The 17,409-nt window shown below is 49.5% G+C and overlaps 3 protein-coding genes across 4 annotated transcripts; 2 read left to right on the forward strand and 1 right to left on the reverse strand.

Moving 5' to 3' along the window:
- The first annotated feature begins 7,552 nt into the window (after window positions 1-7,552).
- On the forward strand, window positions 7,553-9,622 carry LOC120643486 (L-aminoadipate-semialdehyde dehydrogenase-phosphopantetheinyl transferase-like). Its single transcript, XM_039919861.1, has 4 exons — window positions 7,553-7,782; window positions 7,944-8,076; window positions 8,233-8,468; window positions 8,922-9,622. The coding sequence occupies exons 1-4, from the start codon at window positions 7,655-7,657 to the stop codon at window positions 9,004-9,006; spliced, it is 582 nt and encodes a 193-aa protein (XP_039775795.1). The 5' UTR covers window positions 7,553-7,654; the 3' UTR covers window positions 9,007-9,622.
- Window positions 9,623-9,664: 42 nt separating this feature from the next.
- Window positions 9,665-15,910, forward strand: LOC120643484 (calcium-dependent protein kinase 25-like). Its single transcript, XM_039919859.1, has 6 exons — window positions 9,665-10,631; window positions 14,646-14,761; window positions 14,865-15,032; window positions 15,133-15,260; window positions 15,349-15,448; window positions 15,549-15,910. The coding sequence occupies exons 1-6, from the start codon at window positions 9,665-9,667 to the stop codon at window positions 15,648-15,650; spliced, it is 1,581 nt and encodes a 526-aa protein (XP_039775793.1). The 3' UTR covers window positions 15,651-15,910.
- On the reverse strand, window positions 15,544-17,232 carry LOC120643487. 2 transcript variants are annotated; one of them, XM_039919863.1, is made up of 3 exons: window positions 16,944-17,230; window positions 16,310-16,385; window positions 15,544-15,915 (listed from the first exon to the last, which is right to left on the reverse strand). In XM_039919863.1, exons 1-2 carry the CDS (start codon window positions 17,064-17,066, stop codon window positions 16,320-16,322), a joined length of 189 nt encoding a protein of 62 aa, XP_039775797.1. In that variant the 5' UTR covers window positions 17,067-17,230; the 3' UTR covers window positions 15,544-15,915; window positions 16,310-16,319. The 2 variants fall into 2 exon arrangements, with proteins under 2 accessions (XP_039775797.1, XP_039775798.1); XM_039919864.1 differs by lacking the exon at window positions 15,544-15,915 and adding an exon at window positions 15,936-16,201 and having other exon boundaries at window positions 16,944-17,232.
- Window positions 17,233-17,409: the final 177 nt, after the last annotated feature.

Raw genomic sequence — 17,409 nt, forward strand, 5'->3', positions numbered from 1 at the left:
CCGCTGGAACGACTTGAATCTGGCCCAGGCCTGCGACTCCAATCGTTTCTCCACGCGGGCCTTCCACGTGAAGCCCACCAAAAACGGCCATGTCGCTACCACATCTGATCTGAGTCTGTGGCTGGATCGAGACATCGAGTGGATCCCTGGAGGGGAAGGAGAGCGGGGTGCGGCGGTGGCTCGTCGACGTCACCCTCTGGCGCCCGTCGCGGCGGCCACCCCTCCCTCCATCCATGCTCGCCCCCTTCCTCCCACCTACCAATGGCCACTGCGCGCGGCGGCGGTACGGTAACTGATGCGTGGCCTTCCGATCGATTGTGTGTTGCCTGCTTACCGCTGCAGGAAAGAGTTTCACACTTTCACCAATGCCTGCTGCTCCATCCACGTCATTCCGAGATAGTTCTAGCAAATGCTTGATATCAAATTTCCTTGTCGGCATGGACATTGCATTTAAAAAAAAATACTATGGACACTGCATCCATCTCCATGCCCCAAGGGAGAAATAAACTTCACCGAGTTCATCAGAAACTTCTCTTCATATCTGAGAGACCATGAGTGGAGCTGTATTGTTCGTGCTGGCAGTCCCAGCCAGTAAAGTGTTAACAGAGGTAGTTCTACAGGTACAATATTTGGTACAGGGGTTTCTTGATAAATGATGGGCACATTCAGAATCAGCAGTCCTGTTGTAGCATGCTGCATCAATTTCTGTTCAAAGTCGAAACTTTAATGGGTATATGTGAGAAGAAATGCCAAAGCATTATGAGTGTGTACTGTGGGGTTTTTTTCCCCGAGGTTCATCAGCAGCTTGAATTCTTGAGTTCTGATAATGCCAGGAATAATTGGCATGATACCTATACCGACCAAGCATCTGTATGTCCAGCATGACTACGTAATTGTCCACAAATTTACCCTGAACTCAAATATAATTTGCCAATAGTGCACGCCTGGCACACAGCTTCTCATTCAGTTGGTTAATTTACATCGGAAAAGCTGAAGGGTGAAGTTCTTCTGCCTATCTTCAGTAAAAAAAGTATATATGTCGTCGTTTTATGAAATGTGATTATTTTTAGGTTCGGATTATTGACTTATGAAGTTGAAATTATGTCAATGCATGTTCAGTTCAGTTCTATTTCTTTTGGGTGTCTAGATTCTTGAAGAATAATTTGTTAAAGCCATAGGTGCTGACGTTGGATTTGATTTGCATTGGAATTACAACACTAAAACTGTACTAATATTTCTATCCGTATCAATGTTGTTCTTGCCTTGGATGTGGAGATTTGGCTTTTCTAGTTTGATGAAATGCAATTATTGTTAGTATCATCTACCTTCCATAAACACGAGTATATAGTTCAGTTCTGGTTATCACAGCTTATTTATTTACCATCACCAACACCAATAATGGAAATTGCAGGCATCTATCGCCGCTGCTGTTGCGGAGAAACAATTGCAAGCTAGTACACTTTGTGGACAGTGGAACAACCTTACACAACTACAAAGCCATTCTATCTCGAAATTAGCATTGTAATTCGTACAGCATTCCTGATAAGTTTTACTTGATCAATATAATTCCGTAGTAGTAATAGCAAGTGCCACGTATACGTACGTATAAGGATGGCAGCAAAGATTTCTGTCAGTTGCTGACCTGAGTAAGGCGTATCTTTTTCAGATAAACTGACTGATTTAAGATACCTTTCACACGAACTGGTGCAGAGTTTGAGCTCTGCCCCGTAATAAGTCTATAGATAACTCAAGTGATTTGGGGGATTCCATCACTCATTTGATTTGGGCCTTTGTTTCACCCGAATAAAGTACCAAAAAAATTGAGTGAAACGAAAGACTTAGTCACCTGAAATATGTAACCACAAGATCAATAATCAACGGACCCAAAAAAACCAAAAATTTCAAACTTATCAAATCAGAATATTTCGCCTGTACATAAATAGACCAAGAACCACAATACATTTAAATAGATCTGGTCATATAAGCTTCAAGGAAAAAAATAGATCAATAATCAACGGACCCCAAAAACCCAAAAATAACTTGAATTACACCCAATAAATATAGAAATTACAGTACGAAGATTATTGTAATTTTTAAATAAATTCACTGTAACTACAAGTTGATAAACATTAACGTACACCAAGACACATGGACCTAACACAAACAAAAGAACACAGAAGGGCTAAAAAGGAAGGCCCAAATACACTAGAAGCATAGCAAAAAGGCCTATTATCTGAAGGGGGGAATGGATATTCAGTGAAATCTAACAAAGAAGCATGTGCAGAAAGCTAATCTCGTGCTCTCGACTATTATCAATTGCTATTGATTTTTTCAACCATCTGACCAAAAACAAATGTACCAAGTAAAAAGTATAAAGTAAAACGAAAATATAAAGAAATGACACTCGAACCTTCGAGAATACCTCAGGTTCAAATGCAAAAATGCAAAATCAAAATTAACATAGTTAAAATAAACAAACTATTATTATGGATTACAAAACACAGAAAGTTGGTTGTGCATTTACAATCCCACAAATGCAAATGCCAAAGGTCAAAAGCAAAATTTACACCAAGAAACTATAAGATTGACAGTACAATTTGGACTAGAAGTTTAAGATATTTGAACTGTAACTCTCTGACTTGAACTATAATTTCAAAATCTAAGTAAACAATAATTGTATTGCTTTTCTTAACATGACAATTTAATGAACTACAATTGACAAAATGCAAAAAAATAACAAAGTTTCAAATAAACAAAATATTTTTTATGGATTACAATACATAGAAACTTGGGTGTGCATTTGAAAATCCCACAAATGCAAAAGGCAAATGCCAAAAAAGACAAAAAAATGAAACTTCAAGAAACAAAATATTTTTATGGATTACAAATCACAGAATTTTGGTTTTGCATTTGAAATCCCACAAATGCAAATGCCAAAGGTCAAAAGCAAAATTTACACCCACAAACTATAAGATTTACACTGGAAACTGGACTAGAAATTTAACATAGTTGATCTGTAACTCTGTAAATTTTCAAAATCTAAGTAAATAATAATAATAATAATATTCAATTTTTTTAGTTCGTTACAAGGTTCTTTTTTGAGATTTACATTAGCTCTTAATGACATCAACAATAGCAATATCACAACACAAGGATCAGTTCTAGAATCTAGAACAACCTGAACACCGCTGGGCAGTTGCGCATTAGTATTGTTGTTCTAAAGGGGGTTGAGAGAAAACATGAAATCGGCAAACCTAATTGTTGAATCATCGACTTATTAATTGGGAAAACTGAAGTGCAGAATTAGATGTCGCGTCAAAATGACCGTGCCAAACAATCGAAGAGCAGACCCTAAATAGTCACCACAATCAGAAGTAGATAACGGAAGAAATAATTGAATCAGCTGACCCGGGCTTCTCATCAAGGAGGCTAAACATGGACAATAAAATGTAGAAAATGCATTTCAAAAATAAATGATTCATCAAAATGAAGATAAAAGGGATCAAGGAAGTACTTGAAATAATGGTTACAAACAAATCATTAAATGGAATGCAACATTAATAATACATTAATATGTAGGCTGGTGTGAAAATAGAAATAGAACTTAAAATCATATATCTATTATCACTCAACTTACATAACACTTAAAAAAAATTACACCAAGACACAGACTGAAACTCGTGGGTACCTTGACTGTAACTCTAACCAGGAGACAGGAGCACATGTAACTTGGCTAGCAATATAAATACTGATAATAGCAAGTGAACATATTTATTTAGAAGGTGTCAGGTTATCCAGAAAAGTTCATCTAGAAGATATAAACTGCATATTGTATAACATGATGAAATGGAACCTAACATAAGGGACAAAATTAATCATATCAAAACTGCATATTCATGAAGTGTTAACAAATTAATAAATTTTGTTTTGAAAAGACATCAAATGGCATCCTACTTGAAGTAAACTAATACCCTACAATTCAAGGTGAAAGTTGTCAAAACAAAATACTGCCTAGACCAAACAGAAATAGCAGCTTATTGCATCAAAGTTTATAAAATTGAATGAGGTGGAGACCTAATCAACATATCTGTGAAATAAATTATAAAGATCAAACGAGACCATCAGAAAAAGAATATCAATTAACTGTCCGTATGTTGTCTGTGGTTACCTAAACCATCCGGAATAGCCAATTAATAGTTTGCTCCGATAGTACTTGGCTGAAACTAGTAACTTCTGGTAATCAATCAAAATTGCAAACTTGTAGACATGATAGAAGCTAACTAAAATGAGCAAGAATAGATGACCAATTATCCACTGTTCAGTTGATGCTAATTCCTAAAATTTCAGAAGTCTGATAGCCTCAAAACTACAAATCTCTCAAGTCAAGCTCTAGTTATCCATGGTGAGCAAGAACAGATGCATACCCAAGCATCCGAGGAGTACTCACATTCTGCTAGCATTCCATACTAGCCCCAGCCTCACATCGGCCAGAACAGCCTAGTACTAATAGGAACGGGGAAAACAAGGAGAAATTCCAGGCGGATTATAACAAAAGCTACATCTGAGCAAGGGGAGGCCAACGAACAGGAAACAAATACATAGAAAAACATGAGAACATCGTAGTAACTAATCAGAAGGGAAGGGGGATTATAAGAACATGAATGGGAAACGACAAGAAATTACAGGCGGGTGAAATCAACAGCTAAATCAGAGACATGATTCGAAGCTAAATCAACAGAGCAAACGAAATCGCCTAGTGAACAGCACAAAAACACCACTCAGATTCCCAAAACTTTGACAAAACGAAGCTAAATCAACGGAGCAAGCCAAGCACTACTAAAGAACGCAACAAAATACTGCAAAGAAGGGATCAAAACGGAAGCAGATCGAATCAAAATGGGGAAACCCTAAAATCGCCTCACCTGGCGGAACGAGAAAGGGGGCCGAGCTCGAAAGGAAGCAGACGGAATGAAATGGAAGCGAGAAGCGACAAGAAACGGCAACCGAAATATCTGCGTGGCATTCAAAAAATCCAAAAGTAAAGCTGGCAACATGGGCCCACAGGTCACAGAGATAAAATAAAAGAAACGATGACCAAAACAACTAAACAAGAGAAGGCACAGATTTGACCAAAGGCAGATCGGACGACAGAGAAAACCGAGTGAGCAAAGGCTTCAAATCACCCGAGTGAGCCATAGCTTTTCCTCGTAATAACCATATATATAGCACTACTCCTATATATGTGTAGTACAATAATTTCTCATGCAATCTCTACCGAATCCAAAACTAAACAATCTCGGAGCGGAAGAAATAATTAAACTATCCTAACAAAACCTTAAACCTTGTCAAACAAACGGGAGAGCCCAGCCATACAAAATCCTTGCACAATGGCAGTTGGCAGCCTACTACTGTTGATGAGCACCAGCGACCGAGAAATCCTCAGTCGTGCCGGAGCACTGTTGCTCCAACAATGGCGCCGCCTGCGCTTTCGGACTGATGTCGATGCCAAAGAGACGCACTACTACTCTACCAGCTCCGGCCGGCGCGGCCGACGGCGCCTCCTCCGTCTTGATCGACAGCGCGAGCGAAAGGCCCGTGGGCGGCGGCGGCGCCGCAACTGCAACGTCTTGCACGGCCAGCGGCGCGAGACGACCCTGCTTCTTGCTGTTGTTCTTGTTCCTGGCCGGCACGATGGGCGGGCCGGTGTAGTGCACCCTCATGTGGCCGCCGAGCGCGACCCCCGTGGCGAACACCTTGTGGCACTTGCGGCACTGATGGTGCAGCGCCGCCTCCGCCGCCCTGCGCGCGCGGCGGAGCGCGGCGCCGTCCTGGATGGGCATCGCCATCCCGGCGACGGCAGCGGCCTCGGCCTCCCTCTGCATGCTCTTGTGCTTGGCGACGTGGCCGCCGAGGGCCTGGTGCGACGTGTAGGACTTGCCGCAGAACTTGCAGGTGTACTCCCGCTGAGGACGATGAGCAGCGCGCCGGGGGACGACGACGTGTCGGGATCTAGGCTGCGCTGCCGGCGGAGGCAGCCGGTGGACGGCGGCGGCTGCGTGGGCGCTGCTGGTGCTGTCTCCAGAGACAGAGACGTTGGAGTGGCTGGATTGGGCGGCCATCAGAGGCCCGGACGCCGCCGAGAAAAGCTTGCCCCCTGTCGGCTGGCGGTTGGGCTGAGCCCTGAAGACGGATACGGGGCTGGGGTTGCCGCGGTCGTCGCTGATGGTCCCGTCCGAGTCGCAGGAGGGCAGCGCGTCGCCCCGGCCAAGAGACAGGAGCTCGTCCAGGCTGAGGCGGCGGTAGTGGCTGTGCGGCGGGTGGGCATGGTCGTGGTGGTCGGTGTGGGAGGATTGCTGGCAGGCGGCGCCGGTGGGGACGAACTGACCCTCCTCTAGGTGATGATCGTCATCGGGCAGGCGGCGGCGGGGAGGGAGAGAAGAGGAGGAAGAGTCGGCCATGGGCAGTGGGATATCGATAGATTGCGAGTAGGGAGGGTTCGAGTGGTGGGTGGGTACGTAGCTATATATCTAGGGTTTAGCTAGAGCGGATCGATCGGAAGAACCGGCGGCCGCACTGCGCTGGCTTATATGGCGGCGGCAGGGAGGAGATGAGGGAGATTATATTGCGCGCGCGGCAAGCAAGGCAATGCAATGTCGAGTGGGGCGCGGATAGATCGGACTCCTCTTGCTCTTCGACCACGTACGTTCGTATCCCTCCCAAACACTACGCGCGCATGCTTGCAACAGTCAAGGTATATATGTATGTATATACGGCCGTTTCATATATATATAGTTGCCATATACATCCAGGATAACTACTGAAAAGTATATATGGTTCCCAATCTTCATTATTGCTATCTTCTTCTTTTCAAACACTGCTCATATATATTATTATTACTCGCTCGTTCATGCTACAAACGCGCAATATATAAACCGAGAGAGCGAGCGAATTAATCATGGCTCTTTGCTAGCGACTTTACGTATACGAGCAGTGGCAGGGCCAGGATTCGAGGGCTGGAGGGGCTCTTCTTTTCCATCTCCCTCATTGTCTCTTTCCTTCTTCCTCCGTACATCCTAAAGATTTTCTCATTTCTTCTTCTTCCTCCTCAAAACTAAGAGGCTGAGAGAGCGGATCTGCCCCCCGAGTAGTATGCATGCAACAAGAGTCCAAAATTCGAAACTGAACTTGGTTGCCTTAATTTCACATGTTTACCTAAATGTCGTCGAAGTTGCAATCAAAGTCAGAAATGCACTCAGAGATTTTTTTTTTAATTTTTCTCTGGTGCGGCATGCAATTAGCAACTACTCTCTCCGTTCCAAATTATAGGTTGTTTTTGGCAAATCTAGACGTACAACAAAATCTATGTATCTAGATTTGCTAAAATGACCTACAATTCAGAATGCAGGGAACATTTATTTTACAAAATAAAAGAGAACTAAAATTCAGATATGAGCAGTCTTTTTTTTTTAGGGTACAGATATGAGCAGTCGATGGCCTCGGTTCCTGCAGACGCGTCACTTCTTCTCAGACCAATCCATTAGCAGAGTGATGGGGACTTGCAACATGGGCTGGGCTGGGCCCATTTCCTCGCTTCTCTCCAGCAAGTGGCCGATGATGACGCCGCCGGCAGGCAGCGGCCCCTAGGAGGTAGGCGATGCCGGAGGAGGAAACTAGCGGGGTGCGGCGGTGGCTCGTCGACATCGCTCGCTGGCGCCCCTCCCCCGCCCAATTCGATGCTGCAGCCGCCCTCCTTCCGCCGCACGACCGCCCTGCCATCTACAGGTACCTACTTTTCAACCCGCAGCTCACTGCTGATCCCACCACCCAGATACTGCCCAACAGATGCTTGATTCTTTGCCCCTTGGCCACAGCTACAATCACAGTCACAGCACTGTAACCGCCACTTGCTCCTCCTCCTTGTTACCCCCCTGCACGCAACGCAGGTTTGTGAAACAAGATGACAGGAAGCGGGCGCTCGTCAGTCGCCTGCTGCAGTACTCGCTCGGGCGCCACGTCCTCCTCATTCCTTTTCGCCAGATCAACATATGCCGCACGCCTGAGGGGAAACTGTACCTGGTACCTCTGCACACACTCTGGCCAATTATCATTCCTACAATCATCCATCATCGTTCGCTTCAACTGCATCCGATAAGCAGCGAACCTTTCTGTCTGAGTGCCTGGTCGGTTGCCTTCAGCCACTGATCACTGCTGGATTGATTTATCTCGCGGCAGAAAAATTGTTCAGCTTTCCCAAACTTCAACTTCAACACCTCGCATCAGGGAGACTACGTCGGCATAGCTTCTGAGCCGCTTTGCCTTGTTGGCCTGGACATTGTATCAGTCTCCAAGCCCCAGGGAGAAACCACCACCGAGTTCATCAGTAACTTCTCTTCATACCTCACTGAACATGAGTGGGACTGCATTGTTCGAGATGGCACTCCCGCTCAAGTGCTGATGGAGTTCTACAGGTACAGCATTTTATTTCTTTCGGAATTTTAATTCTTGACAGACGACCTACATAAATTCATAATCAGCATTTCAGTTGTGGTATGTTGCAACATGTGTGTTGGGAGTTTATACTTCTATTCTATTGGTGGATCCTGGAAACCATCTATGCACTGTCTATAATGAGAAAGTAGCCTGCTAAGTCCAAAATTTCTCAAAAACCCTTATTTGCTGAACTACATCAGAAAAGCTGAAGGGAATTTTCTCTCTTTAAAACAGAGTCGTTCTCTGTTCACCACCACGTCTGCCCTGTACTTCAGTTTTAGTGCTAAGCATGATGCAATTCCTGTTTTTGCTTGAGATTATTAAGTCGAAATCATGACAGTGTACTCGGGAAAAAAAAATCATGCCGATGTTAATGATAATGTGCATTGTTACTTCGAATTCAGTATGTAAATTACTCTGTTCTTCAATAGGTACTGGTGTCTTAAAGAAGCTTATGTTAAAGCAATAGGTGCTGGCCTTGGATTTGGGTTGCATAGCAGTGGCGGAGCCCTGTAGGGGCCATACTGGGCTCCGGGCCCCCCTTGCCTCCCAAAAATTTCTAAACACATCATGTTTTGCAGCCCAACTTATTCAGCCCAGTACCACGTTAGCCCATGAGCCATGACCTATTGACCTGTAGCCTCAACCAGAAGCCAACTCAACTCAACGTCGACTCCTCGTATCCTCAGTCAGACCTCAACCATCGTACCGTCAAACTACTGTCAACGGCGGCGGCCGGCGATCGGCCAATGCCTCTGGTCCTCCGCATCCATTACGGTTGATTCGTCGTCTCCACTCGCCACTTTGCGAGGAGCAGGGCCAGCGCTCAAGCTCACCGCCTCGACGGCCGCGAGCTCTCAATCTTATCGATCAGGCCATCACACTGGGTCTGCCTACAGGTATTCTTTTGTTCCTCTATTTTTCTCCCAATTTCATAGATACCTACACAAGGGACGGCGGAAGGATAACTACCTCTCCTCCTTCCCGCCATTCCCTCCCTACCTGTGTTTTAACTGCTAAACAATTTCTCGTTCTGAAATGCAAAATTTTCACAAACAAGTCCGTCTCCAAACTAATTAAGCAAAAAAAAAAAGAACTTCCATCTCTCGTCCGTTCATGTCTGTGGCTGCCTGCCCTCCGCCGGAGCAGGCAGCACCACGCGTTCCCCGCAGCCATGGGCCAGTGCTGCGCCAAGGGCGCCGGGAAGGGCGCCGACGCGGCAGCGGCACCGAAGGCGGAGGACCATGGGGCGTCGGCGGCGGCGCCTGCAGGTACGACGTCGCCGAGCGGGACGGGCGGCAGGGCGAGCACGAGCAGCAAGCCGGCGGCGCCGATGGGCGGGGTGCTGGGGCGGCCGATGGAGGACGTGCGCGCGACCTACTCGATGGGCAAGGAGCTGGGGCGCGGGCAGTTCGGCGTGACGCACCTGTGCACGCACCGCTCGACGGGGGAGAAGCTGGCGTGCAAGAGCATCGCCAAGCGGAAGCTGGTAGCCAAGGAGGACATCGACGACGTGCGGCGCGAGGTCCAGATCATGCACCACCTCTGCGGCCAGCCCAACGTGGTCGGCCTCAGGGGCGCCTACGAGGACAAGCACAACGTCCACCTCGTCATGGAGCTCTGCGCCGGCGGCGAGCTCTTCGACCGCATCATCGCCAGGGGCCAGTACACGGAGCGCGCCGCCGCCGACCTGCTACGCACCATCGTGCAGATCGTGCACAGCTGCCACTCCATGGGGGTCATGCACCGGGACATCAAGCCCGAGAACTTCCTGCTGCTCAGCAAGGACGAGGACGCGCCGCTCAAGGCCACCGACTTCGGCCTCTCCGTCTTCTTCAAGGAGGGCGAGGTGCTCCGCGACATCGTCGGCAGCGCCTACTACATCGCCCCCGAGGTGCTCAAGAGGAGGTACGGCCCGGAGGCCGACATCTGGAGCGTCGGCGTCATGCTCTACATCTTCCTCGCCGGCGTGCCCCCCTTCTGGGCGGAGAACGAGAACGGCATCTTCACCGCCATCCTCCGCGGCCAGCTCGACCTCGCCAGCGAGCCGTGGCCGCATATCTCGCCGGGAGCCAAGGATCTCGTCAGGAAGATGCTCAACATCAACCCCAAGGACCGCCTCACGGCGTTCCAGGTCCTCAGTAAGTAGTACAACCATGTTGTTCAATCTTTTGTACTAGCTACCAATTATATTATCGGTACCTCTGGACTAGGGTACCCTCTCTTACTGTGTCAAGACTCGCGTAGTTATCCGTAACTACGCCCTAAGGAGCTGAGCAGCCGGACCCCTGCCGGACCCCTAGGGTCCGGCTCCATCTCACCGGACCAACGGTCCCGGACCCGCTTCCCGCTCGGGGACGGGTCCGGTGTCACCACGTGTCCCAAATGTGTTGTTGTGTCTAGGCGAAAGCCTCGTAGTTATCCTTGACTACGCGCTGACGGCCTGAGCAGCCGGACCCCCGCAGTCCGAAGCCCTTCTCACCCGGTCAGCGGCCCCAGACCCATTCCTTACTAGGGAAGGTTCCGGTGACGCCGCGTGTCCCGGAGAAGGGAACGCTAAGCCAAAACAGCCGGGGGCCCTGGACCTCCCACGGGGTCCCGGACCCCATATACTATCCGAACCCCTCAGCGGGGAAGGAACAGACACCCCGCCTGGGGCAGGTCCGGAGCCGCCACGTGTCCGCAGGCGCAGGCACGCGCGGGGCCGCAAAGCTTCCTCGGGAAGACTCGCCCACCTAACGCATTCAATACGGGAGACGTAAGTACGCTTTGCCACAGCAGAGCCCGAGGTGACTTTTGCCAGGCTGCACTGTTGATCGCCCACGCCACGCATGTCAGTCTGCTACGCAAGTTGGACACGATGGCTCGCCTTCGCCCATCATGACTAGGGGTGGTAAAGGGCCCAACATTTTGAACTAGAAAATCTAAGGATCGGGCTCTAAAAGGGCCGGGCTCTAAACATATGTATTTTTGAACTAAAAATTTTAAGGGCCTTATTGGGCTGTGAAGAGGCCACTAGGGCCATGGCCCATTACCACCCCTAATCATGACGCCTACGCGGTAGACCCAACAGTCTACGCCGCAACCTACACTACCTTAACGGGCGCCTCGCCGACGGGACAGGTGAATCCACTCCTCGGTCAGAGAGTCCACAGGGCGATGAAGCGTATCCGGGGAGAGATTCTCAACCACTGTAGCACCATTAATGCCTCCTACGCAGTATACTATACATCCGCGTTGGACCCACCTGTCGGGGTCTCAACGCCTGTGTACACGTCCCCTTGGGCTATAAAAGGGAGACGCCCGTTAGAGAAAGGTTACGCCGAAGAAGTCCCGGCAGAGGCCAGTACCCGGCCTGGGCAGAGGATAGATTCATTCATATGCAAGAGCAATACAACTCACAGTGGATGTAGGGTATTACGCTCCGGCGGCCCGAACCACTCTAAATCCTCGAGTGTTCTTGTGTTCTTGCTCCCTAAGTAGACCTGCCGAATCGCTTAGCGCTTCCCCGAGTACTCACCCTCTGGGATTAGACGGGTGCACTACGCCACCCGGCTGTGGGTTACCACAAACCACGATATTTGGCGCCTCGGGGGAGGTACGAACCCGCAGGTGGGGCCATTATCGTGACGTGTTCCGACGCAACCTGGTTGTGTTGGCGTGATCATGTCGAGAGCGGGTGCTCCGGTCCCACTAGAGGCCAGAGCGCCTGTTGACAGGTTCAGGTACTAGAGCACTCTCCACAGGGCGGCAAAGATGTAGGCTTAGGGTACGGAACCTAGCTAAGCGGCTACACGGACCTCGGATCGCCCAGGGAGCGAGCACCACTTCCCCGGACCCGGCTCCTGGCGACCATGGCGAGCGGTCTCCGCTGGAGCGGGCCCCCGGAGTGGACTTGAGCGACCGTAGCGAGCGGTCTCCGCCGGAGCGGGCCACCGGAGTGGACTTGAGCAACCGTGGCGAGCGGTCTCCGCCGGAGCGGGCCACCGGAGTGGACTTGAGCGACCGTGGCGAGCGGTCTCCGCCGGAGCGGGCCACCAGAGTGGACTTGAGCGACCGTGGCGAGCGGTCTCCGCCGGAGCGGGCCACCGGAGTGGACTTGAGCGACCGTGGCGAGCGGTCTCCGCCGGAGCGGGCCACCGGAGTGGACTTGAGCGACCGTGGCGAGCGGTCTCCGCCGGAGCGGGCCACCGGAGTAGACTTGAGCGACAGTGTCGAGCGGTCTCCGCCGAAGCGGGCCACCGGAGTGGACTTGAGCGACCGTGGCGAGCGGTCTCCACCGGAGCGGGCCACCGGAGTGGACTTGAGCGACCGTGGCGAGCGGTCTCCGCCGGAGCGGGCCACCGGAGTAGACTTGAGCGACAGTGGCGAGCGGTCTCCGCCGGAGCGGGCCACTTGAGTGGACTTGGGCTGTCGCCATTGATCCAACGAGATACGTCACCGGACCTTGTGGTAGGGCATAGGAAATCACGCCTTATACTAGAAAGGAGTCCAGACCTCTAAGCACGACAACCTCGGATACTAGGAGACTCGTAACAGGGCAGTGAAGTGCGTAGGCTTAGGGTACATTACCAGGCTAAGCGGCTACGCAAAACTTCTCCACCCCAGAATACAAGCACCACTTCCCCGGAGCAGGTTCCTAGGAGTTCGGGCCGCCTTCCAGCTAGAAGGGGTATCCCAGCCTGACCACAAGCCAGCAACTCAATGCGGATCGTTAGCAACAAAGGAAAGACTCCGCACGGGAGAAGGAAACAGTCAAGCCGAAACGGATGAGTGTAATTAAGCTAATGTAAAGATAAGACTGAGAAAGCAAATCTCCTTTATTACTTGATTCATATGGTTAGCGTGGTGTTCATCAGAGGTCGGGATTATGAGGGCGGACCTCTACCGCTCTGGACCACTCGCTGGTGTCGCCTGTTTGCGCAACGAAGCCAAAGGTCGGGTTTACAAGGGCGGACCTTTACCGCTCTGGACCGCACGTAGGCACCACGTAATTACAAAGGAGAAGCACTCTTAATCTTATCTAGGGGCAACCTACAGCCGCCGTCCCGTAAGACATGTACGATCCTGGCTGGAGTGGAATCGACACCTTGGGGATTCCTCTCAGTCGTCGGAGGCAAAGACGACCTGGACGTGCCTGTACAGCATCATCCAGCATCACCTCGGGAGCTTGCAGGGCTCTTCCCAGCACAAGAACTGTCCCATGCTCAGATAGCATGGGAACAAATTCTTTGGCTTTGAATGGGAGTGGCCCAGCCGTCGCCGGCTACCGTTGGAAGCCAGCCCGGTGGCCGCTCACAGTGAGCTGAAGTCGGCTAGACACTCTGGCGCAGCGGAAGGACGTGTGCTCGTTTGGACGAGCACGGAGCGTGGAGAAGGGCGGTCGTTCGCCGGCTTTCCCCCCGGTGCTGACACAGGGCACCCGCACCTCGTGGCAGAGGTCGAGGCCTGTCTGCAGCAGCACCGAGAGAGGCTTGAGCCAGGCGAGGGAGAAGGCGACCGTCATCTTTCCCCGAGTCACAGCCGTCGGCTCCAGGCTCCATCTTGAGAGGAAACCTTGAGCCGACGCCGTGCCGCCGCAGGGGAACCCCGGTGGTTGCTTGAGAGAAAACCTTGAGCCGACGCTGGGGTGTCGTAGGGTGACGCACAGGCATGCGGCGTAGGTGACGTCATGCCTTCCTTCATCTTCTCGTCGTCGTTGCAGAGGATGAGCTCAACCTCAGAAGCCTAGAGGTGAGCGGAGATCTGGCCTACGCCTGCGCGCCTCCCCACGGACAGCGCCAAATGTCGTGGTTTGTGGTAACCCACAGCCGAGTGGCGTAGTGCACCCGCCTAATCCCAGAGGGTGAGTACTCGGGGAAGCGCTAAGCTCTCTCAGACTCTCTCAAGACTAAAGGAACACAAGCAATACAACACACAGTGGACGTAGGATATTACACTCCGGCGGCCCGAACCACTCTAAACCAGTTGTGTTCATCGTGTTCTTCCACCAAGATCGAACTAACCCTAGCTAACCCCCGAGTACTCACCCTCTGGGTTTAGGCGGGTGCACTACGCCACCCGGCTGTGGGTTTGCACACCACAACATATATTATGTGACATTAATTATTGACACAACCAACAAATTGACGTGGATTATTTCAACTTGCTTGTAGATCACCCATGGATCAAAGAGGATGGAGACGCACCTGACACGCCACTTGACAACGTTGTTCTCAACAGGCTCAAGCAGTTCAGGGCAATGAACCAGTTCAAGAAAGCGGCATTGAGGGTACGTATCTGAATTCTGAAATGTACACCACATACCAAACTGCTGAACAACACTGCTTACAAGACAGATGTTAAATATGCCCTCAACCTAATAATGTACGTAGATCATAGCTGGGTGCCTATCTGAAGAGGAGATCACCGGGCTCAAGGAGATGTTCAAGAACATCGACAAAGATAACAGTGGGACCATCACGCTCGATGAGCTCAAAAACGGGTTGGCCAAGCATGGAACCAAGCTGTCAGACGGTGAAATTCAGCAGCTGATGGAAGCAGTGAGTTTTCAGTGTTCAAAATTAAAATACAATGGTTCTATTCAGAATCAGAAAGGTGATATGAAAATACCCCTTTTGAAACCTTTTTAAATAATTCCAGGCTGATGCTGACGGCAACGGGTTAATTGACTACGATGAGTTCGTCACTGCAACAGTGCACATGAACAAACTGGACAGAGAGGAGCATCTTTACACAGCATTCCAGTATTTCGACAAGGACAACAGCGGGTAAGTTGAATGTTAAAATGACAGCTGAGATACCTGAATTCTGGACTAGAGATACCTTAAAACACAATTGCTTCTTTTTATCTAACAGGTACATTACAAGAGAGGAGCTTGAGCAAGCCTTGAAAGAGCAAGGGTTGTACGATGCCGATAAAATCAAAGAGGTCATCTCAGATGCCGACTCTGACAATGTAAGGAACATTACTATGAAAATTTAATGGTTCCTCGTATTGATTGCATATGTTTTTATTTTCTTAAGTCAAGAGACTAAATTTACTTTTGCACATGTAGGATGGAAGGATAGATTATTCAGAGTTTGTGGCAATGATGAGGAAAGGGACAGCTGGTGCTGAGCCACTGAACAACAAGAAGAGGCGAGACATAGTCCTATAGTGAAGCAGCAAGTGTGTATTGTGTATAGCAGCTCAAACAAGCAAATTTGCACAACTGTATACAAATGCAATGGAGTTACTTTTTCGATTCAGTTCATGAATGGCTCTGTACATTGTGCTATTGAGCGTCAATGCATGCTTTCAGCTCCAGAAGTCTTGAACCGAACAGAAATTTTGATGTAGTGCTGCTAGATGCAGAAGAATACGACGGTAGATCAGAAAGTGCATTTTCAGACTACTCATGTCATCTATTCTTCTCATTCATCCTTGCAAAAAAGAAAAAAAAGAACAGATGATACATTTGAGGGAGCATCACGAAAAAAGACCGACAGATATTGAAAGGTTTCGAAATTTCAATTTACACAATGATGCCAGTTCATCAATCAAAGTGAGGGCACTACTGTGGTCCAAACAGATCTCACATCATCAAAAGAACAAGATATAATAGGTGAATTTTCCCTAGTGTAAACGAAATGGCTGTAAAAAATTCCTCGGATTGTACAAGAAGCAGTTTGGTAATTGAGACAGACACTGATGCGGAGAATCGATATGCTGTCAAGAGGTTCTAGTTCAATTATTTGACAGAAAGTTGTTTCTTGCATTGCATGTGACAGAACGAGTAAAAATGTGAAACAGAGGAATTGGGAAGCCTGTTCTTACCTAGGAGAGTTCAATTAGTAGATTCTACAGACCCCTTCAGTAGCACAGCTTCACGTTCCCTTCGGTGGCGTTCTCTCTATAAAGTAGGATCCGAAGTTAAATGATACATCAATGTTTGGGTTTTGTATAACTCGTATCATAACAAATAGATGGAATCAAGAAAAGAATGCACAGAAGACTAAAGATGTCCACAAAAATGGTTAGCTTGTTCGGCTGCCATGCAGCTGCGGCTGCCACTGCTGCCGCCGCTTTGCCGTAGACCTGCATGCTGTGAACGGCAGCCGCAGCAGCCAGCCGAACAGCGTGGGTATTGTTGTGATGCGCAATTGTGTGGGAACTCCAGAAGCATGTCATTGAAAGCTACTCCAAAAGATGACCAAAGATGAAGCTACAATTTCACAACAACGTGCAAACTACAGGTCCCGACATATGTTCCATCCCAGCCAGGCATTTCCACAAATAGTTCGTGCACACATATGGAACGGGAAACAATCTTAGCTTGCAATTAAGAACCGCAAGGTGGCCACACAGGCATTTCCGCAAACAGTTACGCGCCATGCGCACGCTCCAGACAGCAGCGATCGGAGCGCAGGGAATTAACGCCGCGGCACCAAGCATGAGGCGTGTACCGTACCCTTCGTTCCCAGTAGGGGTGGAAGCAGACGAAGTCGTAGACGGGGGAGATGGTGTTGACGAGGACGAGGTTGATGCCCATGAACACCAGCAGCCCCGTCATCGGCCGCGCTCGGTGCGGCATCTCGCTCCCTCTTTCCCCGTCGCCGCCACCTGACCTTCCTCGGCCGACACCAGACGAGGGGCGGCTACTCGTCGGCGAGCGGTGAGCAGCTCAAGGACCCACACGAGGCGAGAAGGGCGGCCGCTCGGTGACGCCAGGGACGGAGAGCCGCACACCGCTGATCCGACGGCTGAAGGTGTCCCGCGTAGTAGTAGTAGCAAGCTGCTGGGCCTTCCGAGGCTGAACGGGCCATAACGGCAACGACCAAAAACACACGCCATTGGGCCTCCGATCATATGCCTGCAAAAAGTTATACTAAAAAATACCCCTAAAAAACAAGTTATAAAAAAAATATATGCCTGCA

Source organism: Panicum virgatum, chromosome 8K (genome assembly GCF_016808335.1).
Source record: "Panicum virgatum strain AP13 chromosome 8K, P.virgatum_v5, whole genome shotgun sequence".
Lineage (NCBI taxonomy): Eukaryota > Viridiplantae > Streptophyta > Magnoliopsida > Poales > Poaceae > Panicum > Panicum virgatum.